The sequence below is a fragment of the Antechinus flavipes genome, chromosome 6 (assembly GCF_016432865.1).
Source record: "Antechinus flavipes isolate AdamAnt ecotype Samford, QLD, Australia chromosome 6, AdamAnt_v2, whole genome shotgun sequence".
NCBI lineage: Eukaryota > Metazoa > Chordata > Mammalia > Dasyuromorphia > Dasyuridae > Antechinus > Antechinus flavipes.
Window position 1 is genome coordinate 29,783,166 of NC_067403.1, and position 19,219 is coordinate 29,802,384.

The window sequence follows — 19,219 nt, forward strand, 5'->3', positions numbered from 1 at the left end:
ATTAGGAGGCAGGAATCCTCCAGTCTAGACTTGCCTTGAACTTCTTATTATGTAAGTCTTATATACAACTATAGGAGTAAGCTGCTAGAGTTTTACAGAACTCAATTTTCTTATCTGAAAGGTGAAGAAGCTGGATTCGCTATTTTCTAAGGCCTTCCAGCTCTAAAGATTCTAGAAATTCTAAGTAAATCGACACTCCCATCTGGGCCATGAATCTTCTCAAATGATGAATCAATAATCCTTAAGATGTCACATTGATATTGGAGTTTCAGATGTAATAACAGAAGGCATCTCCCATCTCTAACATCAGAAATCAATAACTTTTATTTTTCCTGTGCCTGGATAAAGGCACGTCCTAGAAATACTCTGAAGCCCAATTTTAGGCTGCTGGAATACCAATTTGTTAATATAATAATACAGTAACTTAACACCAAGCAGTGGTTAAGATACTGAGGAAAATGGAGAGGACTAAGTCTCCTAAGCAATTCAAAACTGATCACCCCCTCTTCAAAATATCCAGCTTCAAAGATCAAAAAAAAGTTCAGTTTTTTCTTAAATCAATAAAAGTAAATAAATGGCAAGGATAAAAAAGCAAAGATAAAGATATTTTATGTTATTTTCTTTCCTTTCTGCTTCTAAAACTCAGGATCCAAGTAGTTTAGGGGGATCATTTAATATAAATGTATTAGGGAAGAAACTGCATGTCAGATTTCAGAAAGAAACATTTCACGTCCAGTTTATAAATTTCCCCAAATGCTTCTTTAAAAAAAATGTGCAATAGAAAAATCATCAACACATTCAAAATAAACTTCTGAATGTGAAATGTAGAGCTATCGTACTGACAAGGAATCCTTCTGTACTGTATTTCACTAAGCTTCAATAACTCATGGAAATATTAAATGGAATATGGAATGTCTTATTTTAGAATTCAATTTTCCTCCTGATTTTTCCTATGCATAAACCCGAGTTCAGATCAGACCTCAGACACTTAACAGTTGTGTGACCCTGAGCAGGTCACTTGGCCTCAACCAGTATGAGTTTCGTTCTCTGTAAAATGGACTAACAGCACCTACCTCATCAGGTTATAAAGAGGGTCAAATGAGATAATATGTGCAAGGCATTTTACAAACCTTAAAGTACTATATAAATTCTAGGCATTATTATTTCCCTTAAGTGACTGAGTTTCTAAACAAGTTGTATTATGATGCAATTTAGAGATTAAATAATTATATTAAGAAGATAATGGCCAACATCCAATTATCACCACAAAATAAATCTTGTTGCCAAGGGAAATCAGAGGATACCCTATTTCTGGATTCCTCCTGAAGGATAAAATCTTGTATGGTGGTAAAAAGACAGACTTAGGACTCTGTCAGTCTCCTAACATGCGGTAGTGGTGGTGGGGATTGCAAGGATTTACTAAACAACTACTCTGTGCCAGGTACTGTCCAAGGTGCTGGAAATAGTATTAAAATGAAGCCTTCCTACCCTCAAGATTATCTTGATTACAAAACCATTTTTCTGTACCGCTCCTCTCAGTAGTATTTTAGTAATCTTTAATGTACATATCATTTATAGATTTTAAAAATCTTCACATCTTCTTTTAAGACCAAACTGAAGTTGAACACTAAAAGATTATGATACTAAACTTTGTGGTCAAAATATTTTTGGTTCTATCATTGTAAAAACTTCTTTATATTTTGGTGAAAACTAGAGATTTGGAGAATCTTAAGTGTTATCACATTTTCAGTCATTATCCCTACCAACCAAAAGTTGATAAAGGTCACAATAATTATAAATTATTTAGCCAAGAAATTTTATTTGGCATGAAAATATCTAATGCAGCTTGTTATCTGTAGAGTAGAATAATACTCGAGGAAAATAATCACTTTACTATACTCATTGTATCTGCCATATTATTTCATAAAACAAAGTCATTAAGAACAAAAACTATGGAAAATAGACAGTGTGTTCACAAAAAGGGAACATTATTCACTTTAAATCCAATATATATTATAACAAAAGCTTACCTCAATGATCTGTTTGAATAGGAGCAACTGATTAAAAGAGATGTACCATGTTATAATCAAGAGTATAAGCTATTTGAAAGATTTACCTCATTCTCTGGGGTGGGAGATGGAGTTACAGAACTAAGGGACCCTTTTCTAGAACCCTGAAGATCTGCCGGGATGGACACGGGCCGTTCCCACTGAGTTGTTCCCGTTGGTATGTGCCAATAATAGATTCCGGCAATATCGCAGATTTTTTTCCATCCAGGTGGCAAATCTGGATCTGTCTGAAATGAATGATCACTCCATATGTCCGCTGGGAAGTAGAAAAAAAAATAAAAGTTGGTTTATTAAAAGGGGAAAAACACAGCATTTCCTTCCAGTTTTAGTAACAGGAGAGGTAATCCTATGCAAGTTTACATCTCCAGCAAACCTATAGACTAGGTATCTGCGACAGAAAGTACTTGTCATCCTAAGAACACAAGTCAGTTAGGGAAAATATCTGAACGCAGAAGGCAAACCTAGAGAAAGAAGGAGAAATGAACAGCTAGAAGATGACACTTCAGATCTGGAAACATCTGTCTTGGGCTCTAGTCACTTTTTATATAATTGGAACCATCAAAAGCTCAGCGTATTCAAAGTACAGGTAACCTGTCAATCACCATGAGCCTGATTAGCTAGAATTTTAACTAAATAATTCAGCAAAGTACAAATCACTCACTCACTCACACACACCTCTCAACGTAGCAATGAATGTTAAAATAGAAAGCCAAAAGGGAGGTTTTCAAATTTTATTGAGTTTAAAATCAGGATCCTGTTGTTGGATGTGATGAAACTATAATACAACCAAGCAATTAAAATGTAAACAATTTACAAGCCTTTAACTATTTTAAATGTAAATGACACATTGAACATATTAAACTTTTAAATGGATCAAATCATTTGACTGCTGATAACTATGTTAAGATAGTCCAGTGATACTGTATTTCCTAACCCTCCTTAGGACAACATTTTCACTCTCTATGCTAGCAAAGAGTCACTTAGGGAGAAACAGGCAGGGGGCCACAATGAGGGACACTGTCATATTTTTGGAAAAACAGAGGCTCTGGGTTTGAATTTGCAAGTCATAGACTGGGTGATCTCAGGCAGATCATTCATTTTTGTGGGTTTTTCCTTGCCGGAAAAAACAAACAAACAAACAACAACTCTAGGGGAGTCAACTAGTATTAAGCTCCTACTATGTGTTAGGTACTCTACTAAGCATTGGGAATACAAAGATAGACAGAAGACAGTTCCTGATTCTTAGGGATGGACTAGACAACCTCCAGACCTTTCTAGCCCTAAATCTATCATCCTACAATTTTAAATACAATTTTAAACTTTCATGCCAGAAAACTGCACTTTTCATAGCATCTGTATTCTGTGATGTATTCATGTGTTTGAGTAAAGGCTCAAAGCCCTTAATCAGAAATTTTTAACCTGGGATATAAGAACTTTAAAAAAAAAAGTGTTATGTATTTCAATCTAATTGATTTCCTTTGTAATCCTAAGTATATATTTTATGTATTTAAAAGATTCTGTGAAGAGGTGTACGGGCTTCAGCAGTCTGCCAAAGGGCTCCTTGACCCCCAGTAAATGTTAAAAAGCCCTGTTCTAGTGGGCAGTAACACAGAGAGGGCAGATATTCTATTCAAATGCAAGAAGAGGTGATTTTTCAAATCTGGCCTAGAGCACCCACATGAATTATTCTGGTTCTGTTTATAGGTTTCTATTTGACTCTCCAAAATGTCTTTTATTAGTATTCATCTTATCTTTCCCATTAATCTTTAAGGAATGTCTTCTTGGCTTTTTCTTCTGTCCAGAAGACTGCCCCTTCCTCCAGGAGCCTCTCAGTAAATGTAGACTAGCAAACTGGTCTGAGGCCATTGTACGTTCTCTGACCACCTCTGAAAGCTGTACCTTCCTTTATTTTAAAATGGCAAATCTATATTACTATCCAGAGGCAGCACTGAAGCTCTGCTGTAATTTGAATCATAAAAAGAGAAAACACTAATATTCAGACTTAATACGACAGAGGCCTACTCACCCCATGCTAATGAGGAATTTGTATATTTGTCAAATCTTTATTTTTAAGAAATTGTATTCTTAGCCCTTTAGGAGACATTGTGAGCTAAATCCTAACAGCACAGAACAGAGCTAAATCCTACTACTGTCCTTACAGCTATGGATATTTCCAGTCTTGAAGTCATTTTTGATTCTTTTCTCCTCCTTACTTCCCAAATGCAATCAGCTACCAAGCCTAATTGATTCTACTTCATAAACATCTCTCCTATGTCTTTCCTTTTCTCTACTCAGTTAAATAGCATGGTAGATAAAGGGCTCAACCTGGACTTAGGAATGCTGGACTTCAAATCTTGTCTCGGATATTCATCAGTTATGTCTAAATAACCTTAAATTGTCATAGTTTCCTCATCTGTAAAAACTGGGATGATAACAGCATCTGTCTCCTAGGCTTGTTGTAAGGAGAAAATCAGTTATTATTTGTGAAGAATTCAGCACAAAATGGGTTAAGGAATGCTTGCTCCCATCCCTCGTCCTTCTAACCCGGTACAAGCTACTGTTACCTCTCATCTGGTCTTCTGCAATGGATTCTGAATGGGTCTCCCTTCTTTCAGACCAATCTCCCCTTCCACAAAGACTTTAAAAGGATGTTCTTTTTTTCCTTTTTTTTAATTAAAGTTTTCAATTTTTCAAAACACATGCATGGACAATTATTCAACATTAGTCCTTGCAAAACTTTTTGTTCCAATTTCCCCCCTCCCTTACTCCCTCCCTTAGATGGCAAGTAATCCAATATATAGTAAACATGATAGAAATAGAAATCCAATATATATTAAACATGATAGAAATAAGCATGATTAAATATATGCATACATATTTATATAATTATCTTGTCACACAGGAAAAATCAAATCAAACCAGAAACAAAGATGAAAAGCAAAATAAATGCAAGCAAACAACAAAAAAAGAGTGAAAATGCTATGTTGTGGTCCACACTCAGTTCCCACAGTCCTCTCTCTGGATACAGATGGCTCTCTTCATCATAAGATCACTGGAACTGGTTTGAATCATCTCATTGTTGAAGAGGGCCATGTTCATCAGAATTGATCATCATATAGTCTTGTTGGTGCCATGTATAATGATCTCCTGGTTCTGCTCATTTCACTCAGCATCAGTTCATCTAAGTCACTTCAGGCCTCTCTGAAATTATCTTGTTGATCGTTTCTTATAGAAAATAATATTCCAAAACATTCATATACCACAATTTATTCAGCCATTGCCCAGCTGATGGGCATCCACTCAGTTTCCAGTTTCTTACCACTACAGAAAGGACTGCCACAAACATTTCTGCACATATGGTTCCCTTTCCCCCCTTTAAAATCTCTAAAAGGATATTCTTAAAGCACAGTTTTGAATCTGCCACAACATTGGCCTTTACGGCCTTTCATAATATGCTTCCATCTACTTTTATTTAGCTACTTCTTATTCTCTTTACTACCCATACTGGCCTTCTAGTTTTTCCCCTCACCTAGCATTTTCTCCCACCTTGTTTCTGAATAAGAAGCTCCCCTATCTGTGGTAGACACTAGACACTTCTCTCCTTCCTTTGAAATCCCTTCAAACACTCCCCAAGTGCCAGCCTAAACAGGAGGGCTTTACGAATGCCTTTAGGTAACCATTTCTCCCTCTTGAAATTATGTTCTATTATTTTATGTTTGCCTTCTACTTATTTACTCATGTATGTGAGTAAATGAGTCAATCATTATTACACATTTAGTAAGTACCTACTGTGTGCCAGGCTCTACGCCAAGTGATGGGTAAAGGACAATAGATAGCTCAAATCTGAAACAACCATGCGGAAACAAGCCATATACAGGAAAATAGGAAATAACCAACAGAGAGAAGACACCAGAAAAGGAAGATTGGCAAAGTCTGCCTGTAGAAGGCGACATGATCTTGTATCATGAAGACAGGATCTAGTTATGTTTTGCCCAACACCGGGCAACTCAAAACATCAGCTGAATTGGAAAGTGAGGAGAAAAGGACATACAAATTGGGAAGGGGAGAAGTGGGAGAGTTGGAAGGCAGGTGGAAGGGTTTCAACAGCTAGAAAAGCGATAAGACCGAGCTGTTAACTGGGAATCGCCTTCCTCTGAGCACAAAGGTGCAGCTCTGTGCGGCGAGAGCCTGCAGCCAATTTGGAAATGCGATCAAAATTAAAATGTGTTTATGTTCCTTTATCTCCATGTGCAAATGTCATCACATTATGTGGGCAGGCAACACTGGAGCTATTACTGCAGCACAACAAGGAAAAAAGGAACCAAACAAAGATGTTGATTAAACTTCACCGAGACTATGGGCACAGATGTGTATTCATGCAATCACTTGACATCAGCATTCAGTTTTCTAGTTTAAACTTGGCAACAGCCGAACTGCCATGTGTCTCAAATTATCATGGAAATTTTTTTCCTCAGGAAATTAAGCAAGATTAAATAATTTTAAGTCACCCAAAATTTGCAGAAACAACTTGAAACAAACATGTGGTTATGTTCATTAGGTTTTTTTGTTTATTAGATCAGTTGGGGGTTTTCTTGGTTTCCCAATGGGGGAAGGGAGGTAATGGAGACCTTCCAGGAAGAACTTAGGAAAATCTTCTCCCTTTAGGCTTTAGACCTTTTCCCCCTTTAGGTGTAACACAGCTACCGACCTAGGCACAAAACTGAATGCAATCATCTGCAAAAACCTCTGAAGCTTTTCAAATTTCCAGGATCATTCATTTATCCCTGTTGTATAAAACAGCTGGAGAATTAGCATGTGTGCATGACAGCTGGATATTCCTGCCCAAAGTGAGAAATTGTTAGGAACTTAGGGAAAGGGCCAATGTGGTTTCACTAACTGGGACTAAAGTTTAAAGAGTGTTATTTTAAGACCAGATCTACATTAAAATAGTTAACTCATTCCTTATCTGAAAAAAAAAATGAAGACAGTATCTCTAGTACCCATTTCATAGGGCTTTTCTGACAGTCCCAAATGTGAAAATATTTGCAATGTGCTTCAAAAGTCCTATCTAAGTCAATGATCTAAGACAACTCCAAAGGCTCCATGATGAAAAAACCATCCATTTCTAGAGATGGATCTACTTCTCTAGAGATGAGAATTGGTGACCTCTGAGGGCAGACTGAAACATACCTTTAAAAATTATTTTCTTGGGTTTTCTTTTTTAACATGGATAATATGGAAATGTTTTACATGACTTCACACATATAATTAATAATGCACTCTTGCCTTCTCAGTGGGTGGGAGAGAAAAGGGAGGGAAAAAGAGAATTTGGAACTTTTTTTTGATGAAATAAACAATATATTTTTCAAAAGCCCTACAGAAATGAAATAATATTTGTATTTACAGGCACAGTGCCTAGAACATAATAGGTACTATAAAGAAAATATTTATTCATTCTCTGAAAAGATCAGTTATTATTCATAGATCCCTGATATTCACTTTTCAATCCTCTTATCTACACAACCAAAGGAAGGACAAAAATTCTAAAAGCTGTACCAGAATGTCTCTAGACAGTCTACAAAACAGGATTTGTTTTTTAAATTACATATTGCATCAAATTAAGTCAACAATTTATTCATTAAGCACCTATTATAAGACAGACACTGGAGATACAAAGAGAGTTAAGCAAACAATCCATCTTCAGGGTTTCAGTCTCCTGTTCTAAGGGCAACAACAAACAACAGCATCAGACAAGCATATTTGTATAATGGAGATATGGAAGATAATCTCAGAGGCAAGACACCAGCATTACTGGTCTGGTACTGGAAAAATGTTTTGTTTTGTTTTGTTTTGTTTTTTGCTTAGGAGAGTCTAAAGCTAAGAAATTTACCAGGGAGCTTCAAGACAGAAGGGATTTATAAGAACAGGAAAAATCAGCACACAGAAACCAAGACAATCTTTAGCCACATATCAATGGCAGTTTTTTCCCTCTTCCCTCCAATAAAGGAGCTCTGCTGTACTGAGCCCTATTTCTTTACTTTTTTTTTTCCTTTCAGTTATTAAAGATGGAGCTGTTGCTGCTTCCTGGATACTGGTAGTAAAGAGACAAGTTTTGACTATAAAATAAAAGATGGCAACATCACTTCAGAATTCCAGAAAAGGTGGAATGAATGATATAAAACAATGACATATATTGTCACATTTTTAAAAAATATATTCATTGGTTTTACTGATTTTCTCCCCTTTTCCCTCTTCCTCTTAAAAAACAATTTTGTTATAAAGAATGGTTCTCTGAGAAAGCAAAAAGAAGAGATATAGGATAAAATTTAGGGTGTATAAAAATAAAATACCATAAATAAAATTTTGCTTTAAAGAAAAAGTATAATTCAAATCCTGAAATGAGGAAGGTCACCTCTATATTTAATAGAAAAGAAAGAAAAAAGGAGATACTCTGAAGAGATACTAAAGAGATACTTTGGTAAAGAAGATTGGATGAATTTTCCTTAAGTTTTTTTTTGTTTTGTTTTGTTTTTGTTTTTAACTAGGTCTGTTATTTCCTTGATGATTCTAGATTTCCTAGGATACAGGATATTCAATGGTACAGGATAACTCCCTCTACCATTATAACCTGCGCTGCAACTTTTATTTTGAAAAAATTTACTGGGGCACTGAAAGGACTGATAATCTGCCCAAGATTTAACAGCCAGTATACAACAGAATTTCAATCTAGGTTCTTCCAAGACTTTGAGACAAGCTCTCCATATACAATGCCTCTCGTATTTTCCTCATGTTACCTGAATAGTTAAATTATCAGAGATAGAGAACATTCCCAATGAATTCGAAACAATGAATATCCTCAGTGGAAAGATCATAGATCTGAGGGGAGGACATAGAAAGGAAAAGGAAGTGGGGGAGTATGAAGGAAAGAAATAAGCAGCTTCAACTTGAGCCATCTCTTCCCTGGAGAAAGAGAAGAGGAACTAATTTTCCCAGTTCTTTTAATCTATGGGTACATTGTTCAGAAAGAATTTCCCTCACAGACTTCAAGGTTAAGACCCTAAGGATTTCATTTTAATATTCCTAGGTGTTAAGAGTAGGGCCCTTGCCTCAGAGAAAAAAAGAAGCTACATTGAGCTGAATATTTTACTCACTATGTACCTAATTTGCTTCACTTTGTTCAGCAGGTCTCAAGGTATAAGCATCGATAATTCATAAGCTCCTTGGTCAAGTTAAAAGCTTTGGCAAGTTAAGTAATGGACAAAGAAAGAAGTATAAAGATTTCTAAGTAAAAGACTAAAAGGCCACAGTATCCTAAATCAAATTAAGTGGTAGTTGGATATGATGGCTAGAACAGTAGATTGGAAAACAAGATGCTTCAATACAGAAAAGCACCACAAACCAACTGCATAATGAAATTTAAGTCTCCAGAAAAGAGGGATAACCAGAGATCAACATGAATTAGAAATAACTCAACTATTCTATATCTCAGAATATCAGAGAAGGCCAAATCAACATCATAGATACAAGAAAAAAAAAAAAACTCCAAACATTGAAAAATAGGTTACATAAAAGATAAAAGATTTTAAAAGATTGTCATTCTAAGTATATGAAAATATATGAACAGCTTTTAAATTTTGTATCAATTTTTATTTTTATTTTTTATAGCTTTTTATTGATAGAACATATGCATGGGTAATTTTTCAACATTGTCCCTTGCAATAACTTCTGTTCTAACTTCCACCCCCTCCCCTACATGGCAGGCAGTCTCATACATGTTAAATATGTTAAAGTATATTCATTATATGTGTACACATCAGTACAGTTCTCTTGTTGAACACACACACACACACACACACACACACACACACAAAACGGATTCAGAATGGTAAAAATAACCTGGAAAGAAAAACAAAAATGCAAGTAGTCCACATTCATTTCCCAGTGTTCCTTCTCTGGGTATAGCTGGTTTTGTCCATCATTGATCAATTGGAACTGAATTGTATCAATTTTTAAAAGTACTAATTGTTGAAGTTTCTGGAAACACATAATATTTAACAACAAAAAAATACACAATAATGCAGAAAATGCTTCTCTATTCTGAAAGGACCTCACATTTTATTGTCCTGAGAAGACAGGAAACTATCTGGTGTGAACCTTTGCATTATCCCTCATTTCCTCTTCAAAATGTCTCTCTGGAGACTCCTCCATACTTCAAAATATCTCTGAATCTTCATCCATTCTCTCTTCCATTCATCATGTATGGGAGGAAGAAGGATCCCATCTCATTTTTTCCATGCTAATCTGCTTTTTTTGGCTCTTTTCCCACCTACCATTTCTGGGATCTTGTTGAATCAAATATTTTCAAGGGTTTCAAAAAGAGGAATGCGACAAAAGAACAAATGAATGATGTTCAACATACTCTATTTAAGAAGGCAGAGAAGTTCTTATTTCCTATTAGAATGATTTTTCTTTGGTAATAATTAAAAAATAAAGTTCCCATGCTTCATTCAACATTCAAAAAATATTTATTAAACACAAACTACATAGGGACCTATCTTTGCTTTTCTATTTGAATCACCTATGTTTAGTACGGTACTTGATAAACATTAAGTGCTTAATAAATATTTATTAATTCATTTTATCACTTATCCACCAGGGTTGTTGTATTTTTTTAGTTTGGATTTGGTTTCTATGAGGATAATATTTTATAAACCTCAAAGCACTATATAAGCCTAAGTAGTTATTATTCTTGTTATTAGGAAGACAATCTGATATAGGGTGAACTCACAAGAAAAAATAATCAGAAGATGAATGGGATCCTAACATCCACATTGACTGCACAACTTTAGTTAAGTCAAAATCCCCGAGTCTAATTTTCTTCATCGACAAAATGAGAATAATCATATACCCCCAATATGAGTGTTTGTGAGGAAAGCCCTTTAAAATTGTAAAGCTCAGTAGTGATGAAGACAGGATAGGTCTTTGCTGGAATAGCGAGCTCCTAGGCTAATAACCTCCTAACAATGCAAGACACTATTTTCTGAATAACAAATAGTTTCATTGAGTTTCTTTGAGAACTTTAATGTTATGTGACTTGCCCAGAGTCACACAGATAGTCTGTATCAGAGGCAGGGCTTGTACCTATGTGTGTAAGCACATTAAAAAATTCTCTTACAGTCAAAGTCAAGCCAACAAGCATTGATTACATGCCAGGTGCTCTGTTAATCCCTTGGGCTGAGAAGAAAAGCAAAAACAATCTCTGCCCTGAAAGGGCTCACAAACTAATGGAGTGAGACAACATGCAAATAGCCAGGTGCAGACAAGATAAAGATGTGATAAATGGGAAGTCATTAGCATTAGGGAGATCCAAAAAGGCTTCTTGGGGAAGGAAGGATTGGAGGAAGCCAGAAGGCAGAGGGGAGAGGACATGGGGAACGAACAAGCCACAGAAGACGGAGCCTTGTGTGGAAGGAACAGGAAGGAGCATCAAAGCCAACATCTCTGGGTCATCAGGAGCCAGGAAGGAAGGGAGCTGTAATCTGGAAAGTTAGTGCAGATTTAAAAACCAAAGCAAGGAGCTTTACTTGGTTCTGGAGAAAATAGGGAGTAAGTGAATGTTCTGTTCCCATCCAGAACTTTGGTTCTGTTCCCTGTAGGGTGGGCAGATCCTCCCACAAAGGCCTAAAAATGATCATGTCATAGTCCAGCCCCCTTGCAGAATGTAAGACCTTACCAGCACGGTAAGCCCGCCTGCTTAGGAGGAGCCGCTTCTGCCGCAGTGAGATTTTCCTCACTGCAATTAGCGACGCTCCAGTTTGTGTCCTGATTCTCCCATCTCCAGCCCGCTTTGTGCAGCTCTAGTCCCTCACAAGTTAATGGCCAGTACAGGTCCAGTTCACAATACAGATCCCCCCCATAGAAGACCAAGAAGGAAGTCAGGCCGGGCAACCTTTGGAAGAGAGCAGTGTCATAAAAAGCTAGAGAAAAATAAATTGAGGAGAAAAGTGACAAGGACTGAGGAAAGGCTATTAGAGCTGTAATTAAGAGATCATTGGCCCAAGACCATTCCAAAGGACTCATAAAGAAAAATGCTATCCACTTTCAGAGAACAAACCGACGAACTCCACGTGCAGACTGAAGCATAATTTTATCAGTTTGTTTTTCTTGCCTTTTTTTTTTTTTTTGGCACAACAAATATTTTCTATGAATTCACATGTAAAACTGATATAGCTTGCCTAGTCAGAAGGATGAGGAGGGATTGGATAGAGGGAGAAAATTTTAGAACTCAAAAAAAATTTTAGACACATGTTAACAACAAATAACATATATTTTAAAAGAGATCATTAGTAAGCTTGGAACAAACAGCTTCCATTCAGTGATGAAGCTGGAAGCCATATTGCTTGGGTATGGATAAATTGAATAAAATGTTTGGTTTATTTTTTGTTTGTTTAGGCTGATGTTGGTGTTTGAGAATAAGAGAACCATTAAGCATTAGACAAGGAATAATTGAAGAACAGTGCCACAGTGCAGCTGAAAGAGAGGTTGAAGAAGACAGGATCGAATGGAATTATGGGTAAACCAATGGGGAAATTCCCCACATAGAGGAGTTTTCCTTGGCAAGGAAAAGGACCAACTATTCATGAGAGACTGGTTAAGATAGTGGCAAAAGATATCCGAGGATGAGAAGGAAGGGAGAAGAGGCAAATGGCTTCAATTTTTTCAGGGAAATGTAAGGCAACTGAGAATATTAAAATGTGTTAAACTTCAAAAACAAAAGCCTATGGCTTCTGGAAAATGGATCGAGGGTAGTAATCAACTTTAGGAGACACTCTCTAATAAAGATCATAACTCCCCCAATCCCTGAAGGCATCAAAGTTATGGCCCACCTAAGGCTTAGACGTAATGGAGAAAACATCGGTACCGTTTTCCACATTGATCCTAAGATTCTGAAATCCATAGTATCTTCTGAGACAACTCCAAAGCTCTGCGTTGTTTTTGTGGCTCTTTTCCGAGGGAGCAGGAAGCAGTGGCTGGGAAGTCAGAGAGTATAAATAGCACCACTGGGAGCATAACAAAGTCTCCCTTGTGCTATAGCCACCTCGAGCCAAAAGCAATACTTAAAACAGAAACACATCTGTGAAGACCTACAGAACAGGAGGATTATTTGTCCTGCCCTCTCTAATCTCCCCACAGGCAGGGGGGTGCTACTAGTCTGGCCCCAGGGAGTGCGGGTTGCCAAAAGGTGCAGCCCGGCTAAGGTAGGGGCCCCTGTGGGCACTGCATCCGGGCAAAGGATCAGCAGAAAAGCCAATTATCATGCAAAAGCAGCCCTCACTCTCCACCCAGCAGTGGAGCCCACAGGCCCGAAGGGATGCGTGGTGTGAAATTCCGGATGCAGCAGCTTCTCCAAAGGCCTTCAAAGCAGCATCACATTCCCTGAATAAATAAAAATATACAGAAAGCCGATGATGTGGAAGCCCCTGTCTATGCTAAGCACCATGGAGAATACCCAGATTAATAAGATTTGGTCCCTGCCCTCCACAGCCGAGGAAATGTTTCACCATCAGCAATTGCTTTCTGACAACTTGTGGAAAAGACACTTGTATTGATCAGACTTACAGGCCACACTTTGCTCCTGTTCTCTGGAGGGTGGAGAAGAAATGCCTTCTCTGATGGATGGAAAAACTGTCCTAAGTACTAGCACCTTACAGCACTAAACAGCAAGTGCTTGCCTAAGCCAGATGTCTGCTTTATTAAAATGGGAATTTCACAAATTCATTTTCTTGACCTTCTGGTTCCTCCTTCTCCTCTTCTTTCACCCTCCCTCCTGGTTCTATATCTTCCATGCTCATAATTTTTTTTAATGTCAATTTTTTTTTGTTTCTACATCAGTCTTATTTCCAAATATATAGTCTTGTTCACTTTTCCAACAATGAGACTTCTCTTGTAACAAAGAATAGTTTTCTTACATGTAATTTTTTCACAGGAGCTAGACTTGGATTGACCCATTTAGGCCAGTGCCCTACTTTACAGATGAGGATTCCAAAAGAGGAAAAGTGATTTAAAATCTCAGAAGTAGCTAGGAGCAAAGGTGGGATCTTTGGACCGCAAATTCTTTCCACTACTACACGTCGTTTCTCCATTCCCCAGCTAGGACATATCACTACCATATCTTCAAAAATCATTTTCAATATCAATTTTAATAGGCTGATCTGGCTTTAACTCATGAAGGTGATAGCGCCCTGACTGGGTCATGAAACCAAGAGAACTATTAGCAAATCCATGGAAAGTTGGGGTTATTTGTTCATCATTGTCCTTCTTGAGGAGGACATCAGGGAGATGACATGCAAGTCAATGGGATTAAGGCGAGGGAGGGCTATGCAAAGGCACCTGCCTCCTTTTATTCTCCAGAGCCATTTGGGGCAATGGCCAGATACAGATCAGGAGGACTAAAGATGGCCCCAGATGAAACGGGAGACCTTGGTCTTTTAAAACCAAGATCTTGAACAAGTTTCAGTTTGATTCAGTGATTAAAGCTAGGTAAGAATTGAGGTAAACGTGTAGAAAGTTCAATGGCAGACAAGGCAGGTTGCTCAGATTTTGTAAGGGCTTTTTCCCTTGACCCTACTGTTTCTGAAGGAAGATTAAGAAAGTAACAAGGAAACATAGTCCAAGAGAATAGCCAGGACTATCTCAGGTGATCATCATTGTGTGCTTAGAGAATGAGTATCTTATGCTGGGAAAGTTGGTTAAAAATAGCTTTTTGAAACTTCTTGATACTTCTTGAAGTTTTAGCCATCCAGCTGTCCAGACAGTGAAAAGTAAAATGTTTTACTCAGCCAAGGTTTCCCTGCTGTTATACTGTGTGAACAGTCATGATAAAATTCTAGTGCCATTTTTGATGTTGATGCTGCTTTAAACATTTTTTTTCCTTAAAAAGGAAGGTTTATATTAACTGCAGTTAAAATGAGTTTACTTGCAACTGGCCTTTCTATTAAAATTTTTCAAACTTTCCATCAGCTAGAAAATTAGATGTGTTTCAGATCCTAAGCTATTCAACATTATATCTAATACTTTTAAATGTCTTCTTCCCAAATCGAGTGATAGTGAACTTTCTTCTTTGTTCTTTTCCTTCCTCCTTTTTCTCTTTGTTCCTCCTCCTCCTCTTTCCCAAATCATGTATACAAATATTACCAAAATTACAAAAAGACATTCTTTTTTGGGGCTCCTTTTACAACTTCAGCACCTTTTCATTTGGCTCACTGAAATGAAACTTCCAGCAAATTTCTGTGACCAAAACATTGATGAAATCCCATAAGCAACAAAAAAGGGACTTTCTTTAAAAGATTGTCATTTATCTCATGGTTTGAGATGCCAAAATAAGTTAACCAAAAGGGTAATTTCCAGGATGTCAGCAAAACTGATTAGAAAGAATGGTCACTTATCATTTTCAGAACAAAGTATTATATAAAAAGAATTCACATTCATTGAGTATTTTATGGTTACAAAGTGTTTTACATATTTTATCTCATTTGAACAAACTCATTTGTGGAAATGGCTTCATTCAAATGGCTTTTGGGTGCTTTATGTAAAAACACTTAACAATTAAATGGAACAGGACTGATATAAGCTAAACTATCGACTAAATGTGCTGCATTATTCAACACATTTCTCTACAATAGTCTGGAGACTATTTTTGCTTTAGCCAATGTTCACTAAATGATATGCAAATATAAAATGATCCATTATTGGAAAAGAGAAGAAGAAAGTTATATATGGTTGTTCATAGTACCATTCACCGAAATTAGATTCAAATAAAAGATCCTGGAGGAGGGAAAATGGTGTCTCTAACAATGTAAAATTTGGAAACCAAAACATTTAAGGTGATTAGAAAATATGGAGTAAGAATTAAATCCATTCATTCTCTAGAGTCAATCATGCAACATGATCATACCATTCAATCTGTCTGCTCACACTCAAACACACAGACACACAAACACACAAACATCGTGCCCCCAAAGGTACATTTTGTTAATGATGATGATGACGGCCATTCATTTAATACTTTAAAGTTTGCAAAGTCTTTTATAGAGATTTTATCATGTGAGCCCATCTCATAAGTGAATGAGTGACTTACCAAGGTAACATCGCTAATAAATGTAAGAAGTGGGCTTCCAACCTGGGTCTTTCTGCCTATGATCATCGTATAAAAACATCAGCGATCATGCAAGTGGTCTCTATTTCATGGCTCAGGGATGATGGTGGGAACGTGCTTTTAAAAGATTTTAAAACTATTCCAATTGAAATGCTTAATTTTCAAAAAGGTCACCTCACACAGTATAGTCTATGTATATCGGCTGTGAGACCCTGGGCATGTCACATGGGATTTTGCTGCTCCAGGCAACTTTTTATTATTGAAAAATACAAAGGAAATGCTCATCTCTGCATTGATCTTTCCCAATGAAATCCCAGGTCCTACCCTTTACACAATAAAACTCTTGTTAACAAAATAACAATCCTTCATATGACTTCAAAGTTAAATTATTAAAGAAAGGCTATAATTCAACTTGAAGATGCCATAGCCATGTTTAAAGTTTCTTTCTTCACCAATATCTAAGTTTGAGAATGTAGGAGGTATTTTCAAACTTTATATAAGGTGATAATTATATTCAATCAGAGTGTAAACTTGTAGAGGATCAGAAATATATCTTATTCATTTTTTTAATATCCCATAATATTTAGCAACAGGTATTAAATGTTGTAAGTACTCAATCAATTTTTGTTGAACCAATCAAAAAATTAAGGTGGACAATTCTTATTTTTCTTTGCATTTAGTATGAACAATAATGATCTACAACATATTTCAGACACAAAAATGATTGGTGACCTATCGTTAGTAGAGTATGTGCTCTGAATAATCATTCCAATAGCAATGAATCTATCAAATGAACTATATCAAAGAGAATCTCAAACATATTAATTAACCCTTTTTGTAATGGATTTTGTAAAAGGGAGGTAAACTGAGTAGTAGCAGAATAATTTTGAAAACTTTCTAATGTGTAGAAAATGAGACATCATGAATTCATTACCTATTCCCAATTCTTATCTCCAGGATCCAACTTCACTTTAAATTGCATTATTCTGTTCTTGACTACCATCCATTTCTTCTCTACTTCATTGTTCCTCAATTGGCTACGATTAAAATGCTTATGTAGAGAAATCCAGTTCTCCCACAGAAACCACGAAAGACTAACGAAAAATACCAAAAAACCCCAGAAAGCAAATTCCTTTATTGAGCTCTGAACTCCGTAAAGCAGATGAGAAAGGGACGGAGACTTAGTGGCGAAGCTCAAGCAAGGAAAGCCAGTGGTCTATAAATATGGCAAATCCTGAGGGAATTAGTGCCATGGAAGTTAGCTCAAACTCCATTATTCTGTCTAGAAGCCAACCGAGGCAGGAGAAGGAAGGGGATCTAGGACAAATCCCTATAGGTGGATCTCAAGTCACCTTGTATCAGTACTAGCCCTGGCTTGCCCTAGTGGGAGAATGATAAAAAAGGAGGAGATACAGGGAAGCCCCCGACGTTAGCGCCACTCCTTTCATATCAACAACATGACCGACAAAGCGTACATAAAACTAACACGGAGGGGCCACAAAACTCCGGCCAGTGCAATGAACTATGTCCCAGAAGTCCCATATGCCACAGTTAAAGACCACATCTCTCTATTTTTCTAATAATTGATATTGTTTTGGTGTTTGTAGGGAATGTGCTGTGCTAACAGAGCTGACATTCTAATGGGGGAAGTAACTACATATAAATAATAAATTATATAAAATACAAAATATACATAAATATAAAAATATTAACTATATATAATAATATATAATAATATATATTATATATATAAACACCTGGGAAAGAAAAGGAAGCTCATCTCAGACAACAGATATAAGTGTTGGAAGATGATCAGGAAAGCCTTCCTGTGGAAGGAGCGGTTTGAGCTGGGAACCTAAGGAAGCCAGGAGGCAAAGAAGAGGAGGAAGAGAGTTCCAGAATGGGGTACAGACAGTCACATTGCCTGGAGTCAGGAGATGTATGCAAGGAATAGAAAGGAGGTCACTCAATGCAGGATGCCGAGGAGAGGAGGCTGTAAAGGGAGTAGAAAGGTACAAAAGTGCCAGGTTAGAAACCAAATGTTATTTTCCAGTTTATTCTGAAGGAAGTTATTGGACTTTATTGCGCTGCTTAGAATAGCGATATAGTTGCATTTTGGATATTAAGATTTTGGGGCATGGGTCACAGGACAAGAAAAATAATAAAAAGGAATTATGATTTCACTTCCAATTTGCTCTCCCATTCACAGGGCTGTTCTTAAGGGACACAAATTAATAGTAAAGTAAGAACTGGTATTTAAACAGGCACCATATATACTCAAAAATCCCAATCAATTCATTTATATCTCCTATAAGCTGCCATGGAGAAAGATGTCCATCGCTGCCTCTCTCATTTCTACTTGCCCGGCCAAGTCTTAGAAAGCTCTTTTTCTGAGAATGTGACACCTCAGGGTAAGTTCTACCACATGGAATCCCAACCAAAGACAAGGGCTGAAAGGGATGATGACAGAACATATGAAGCCATTTTAACACACAGGACCATTATGAGTTTTATTAAGAGACAGAAACAGAAAAAAGGTTCAAATTATAGAATTATCATGAAAAATGGGGTCTAAAGCCTGCTGCTTCCAGGTCCTCCATAGAACATGGAGCCTTGTTTGGCTGATAAAGTTCCACTATTTTGTTATCTGATCTAAGTCACTTTCATGGCTCTGATCCAGACAGACCACTTTCCCTATTACTACACTACACAGTGTAAAGCAAGATTTTAGTCATCTTTACTGCTAACGGAATTGATTAACTCTAATAATTAACTAGGTGTTTTTTTCAATTATTAAAAAGATTCATTTAAATTAAAAGTGAAATATTTTCTTAGGATGGAGTGTCTCTAAACAAATAATTCTGTATTTTTCCAGTGTGGCTCATAATAAAGCCTATATAACACAGTGTGGTCAAGGTTTTATAACATTATCCTCCATCCATCAGCCTCTATTACTAACCAGATATATTACAGCAATAAATTCCATTCAATACCA

General features: G+C 36.8%; 1 protein-coding gene across 6 annotated transcripts in view; it reads right to left on the reverse strand.

Moving 5' to 3' along the window:
• APBB2 (amyloid beta precursor protein binding family B member 2) overlaps positions 1 to 19,219 on the reverse strand; it is a 374,634-nt gene that overhangs the window by 123,525 nt on the left and 231,890 nt on the right. For all 6 annotated transcript variants that reach the window (XM_051964457.1, XM_051964459.1, XM_051964460.1 and 3 more), the window contains one exon: positions 2,117 to 2,325. In XM_051964457.1, the coding sequence (XP_051820417.1) occupies positions 2,117 to 2,325 (209 nt within the window). The remainder of the gene's footprint in view (positions 1 to 2,116; positions 2,326 to 19,219) is intronic.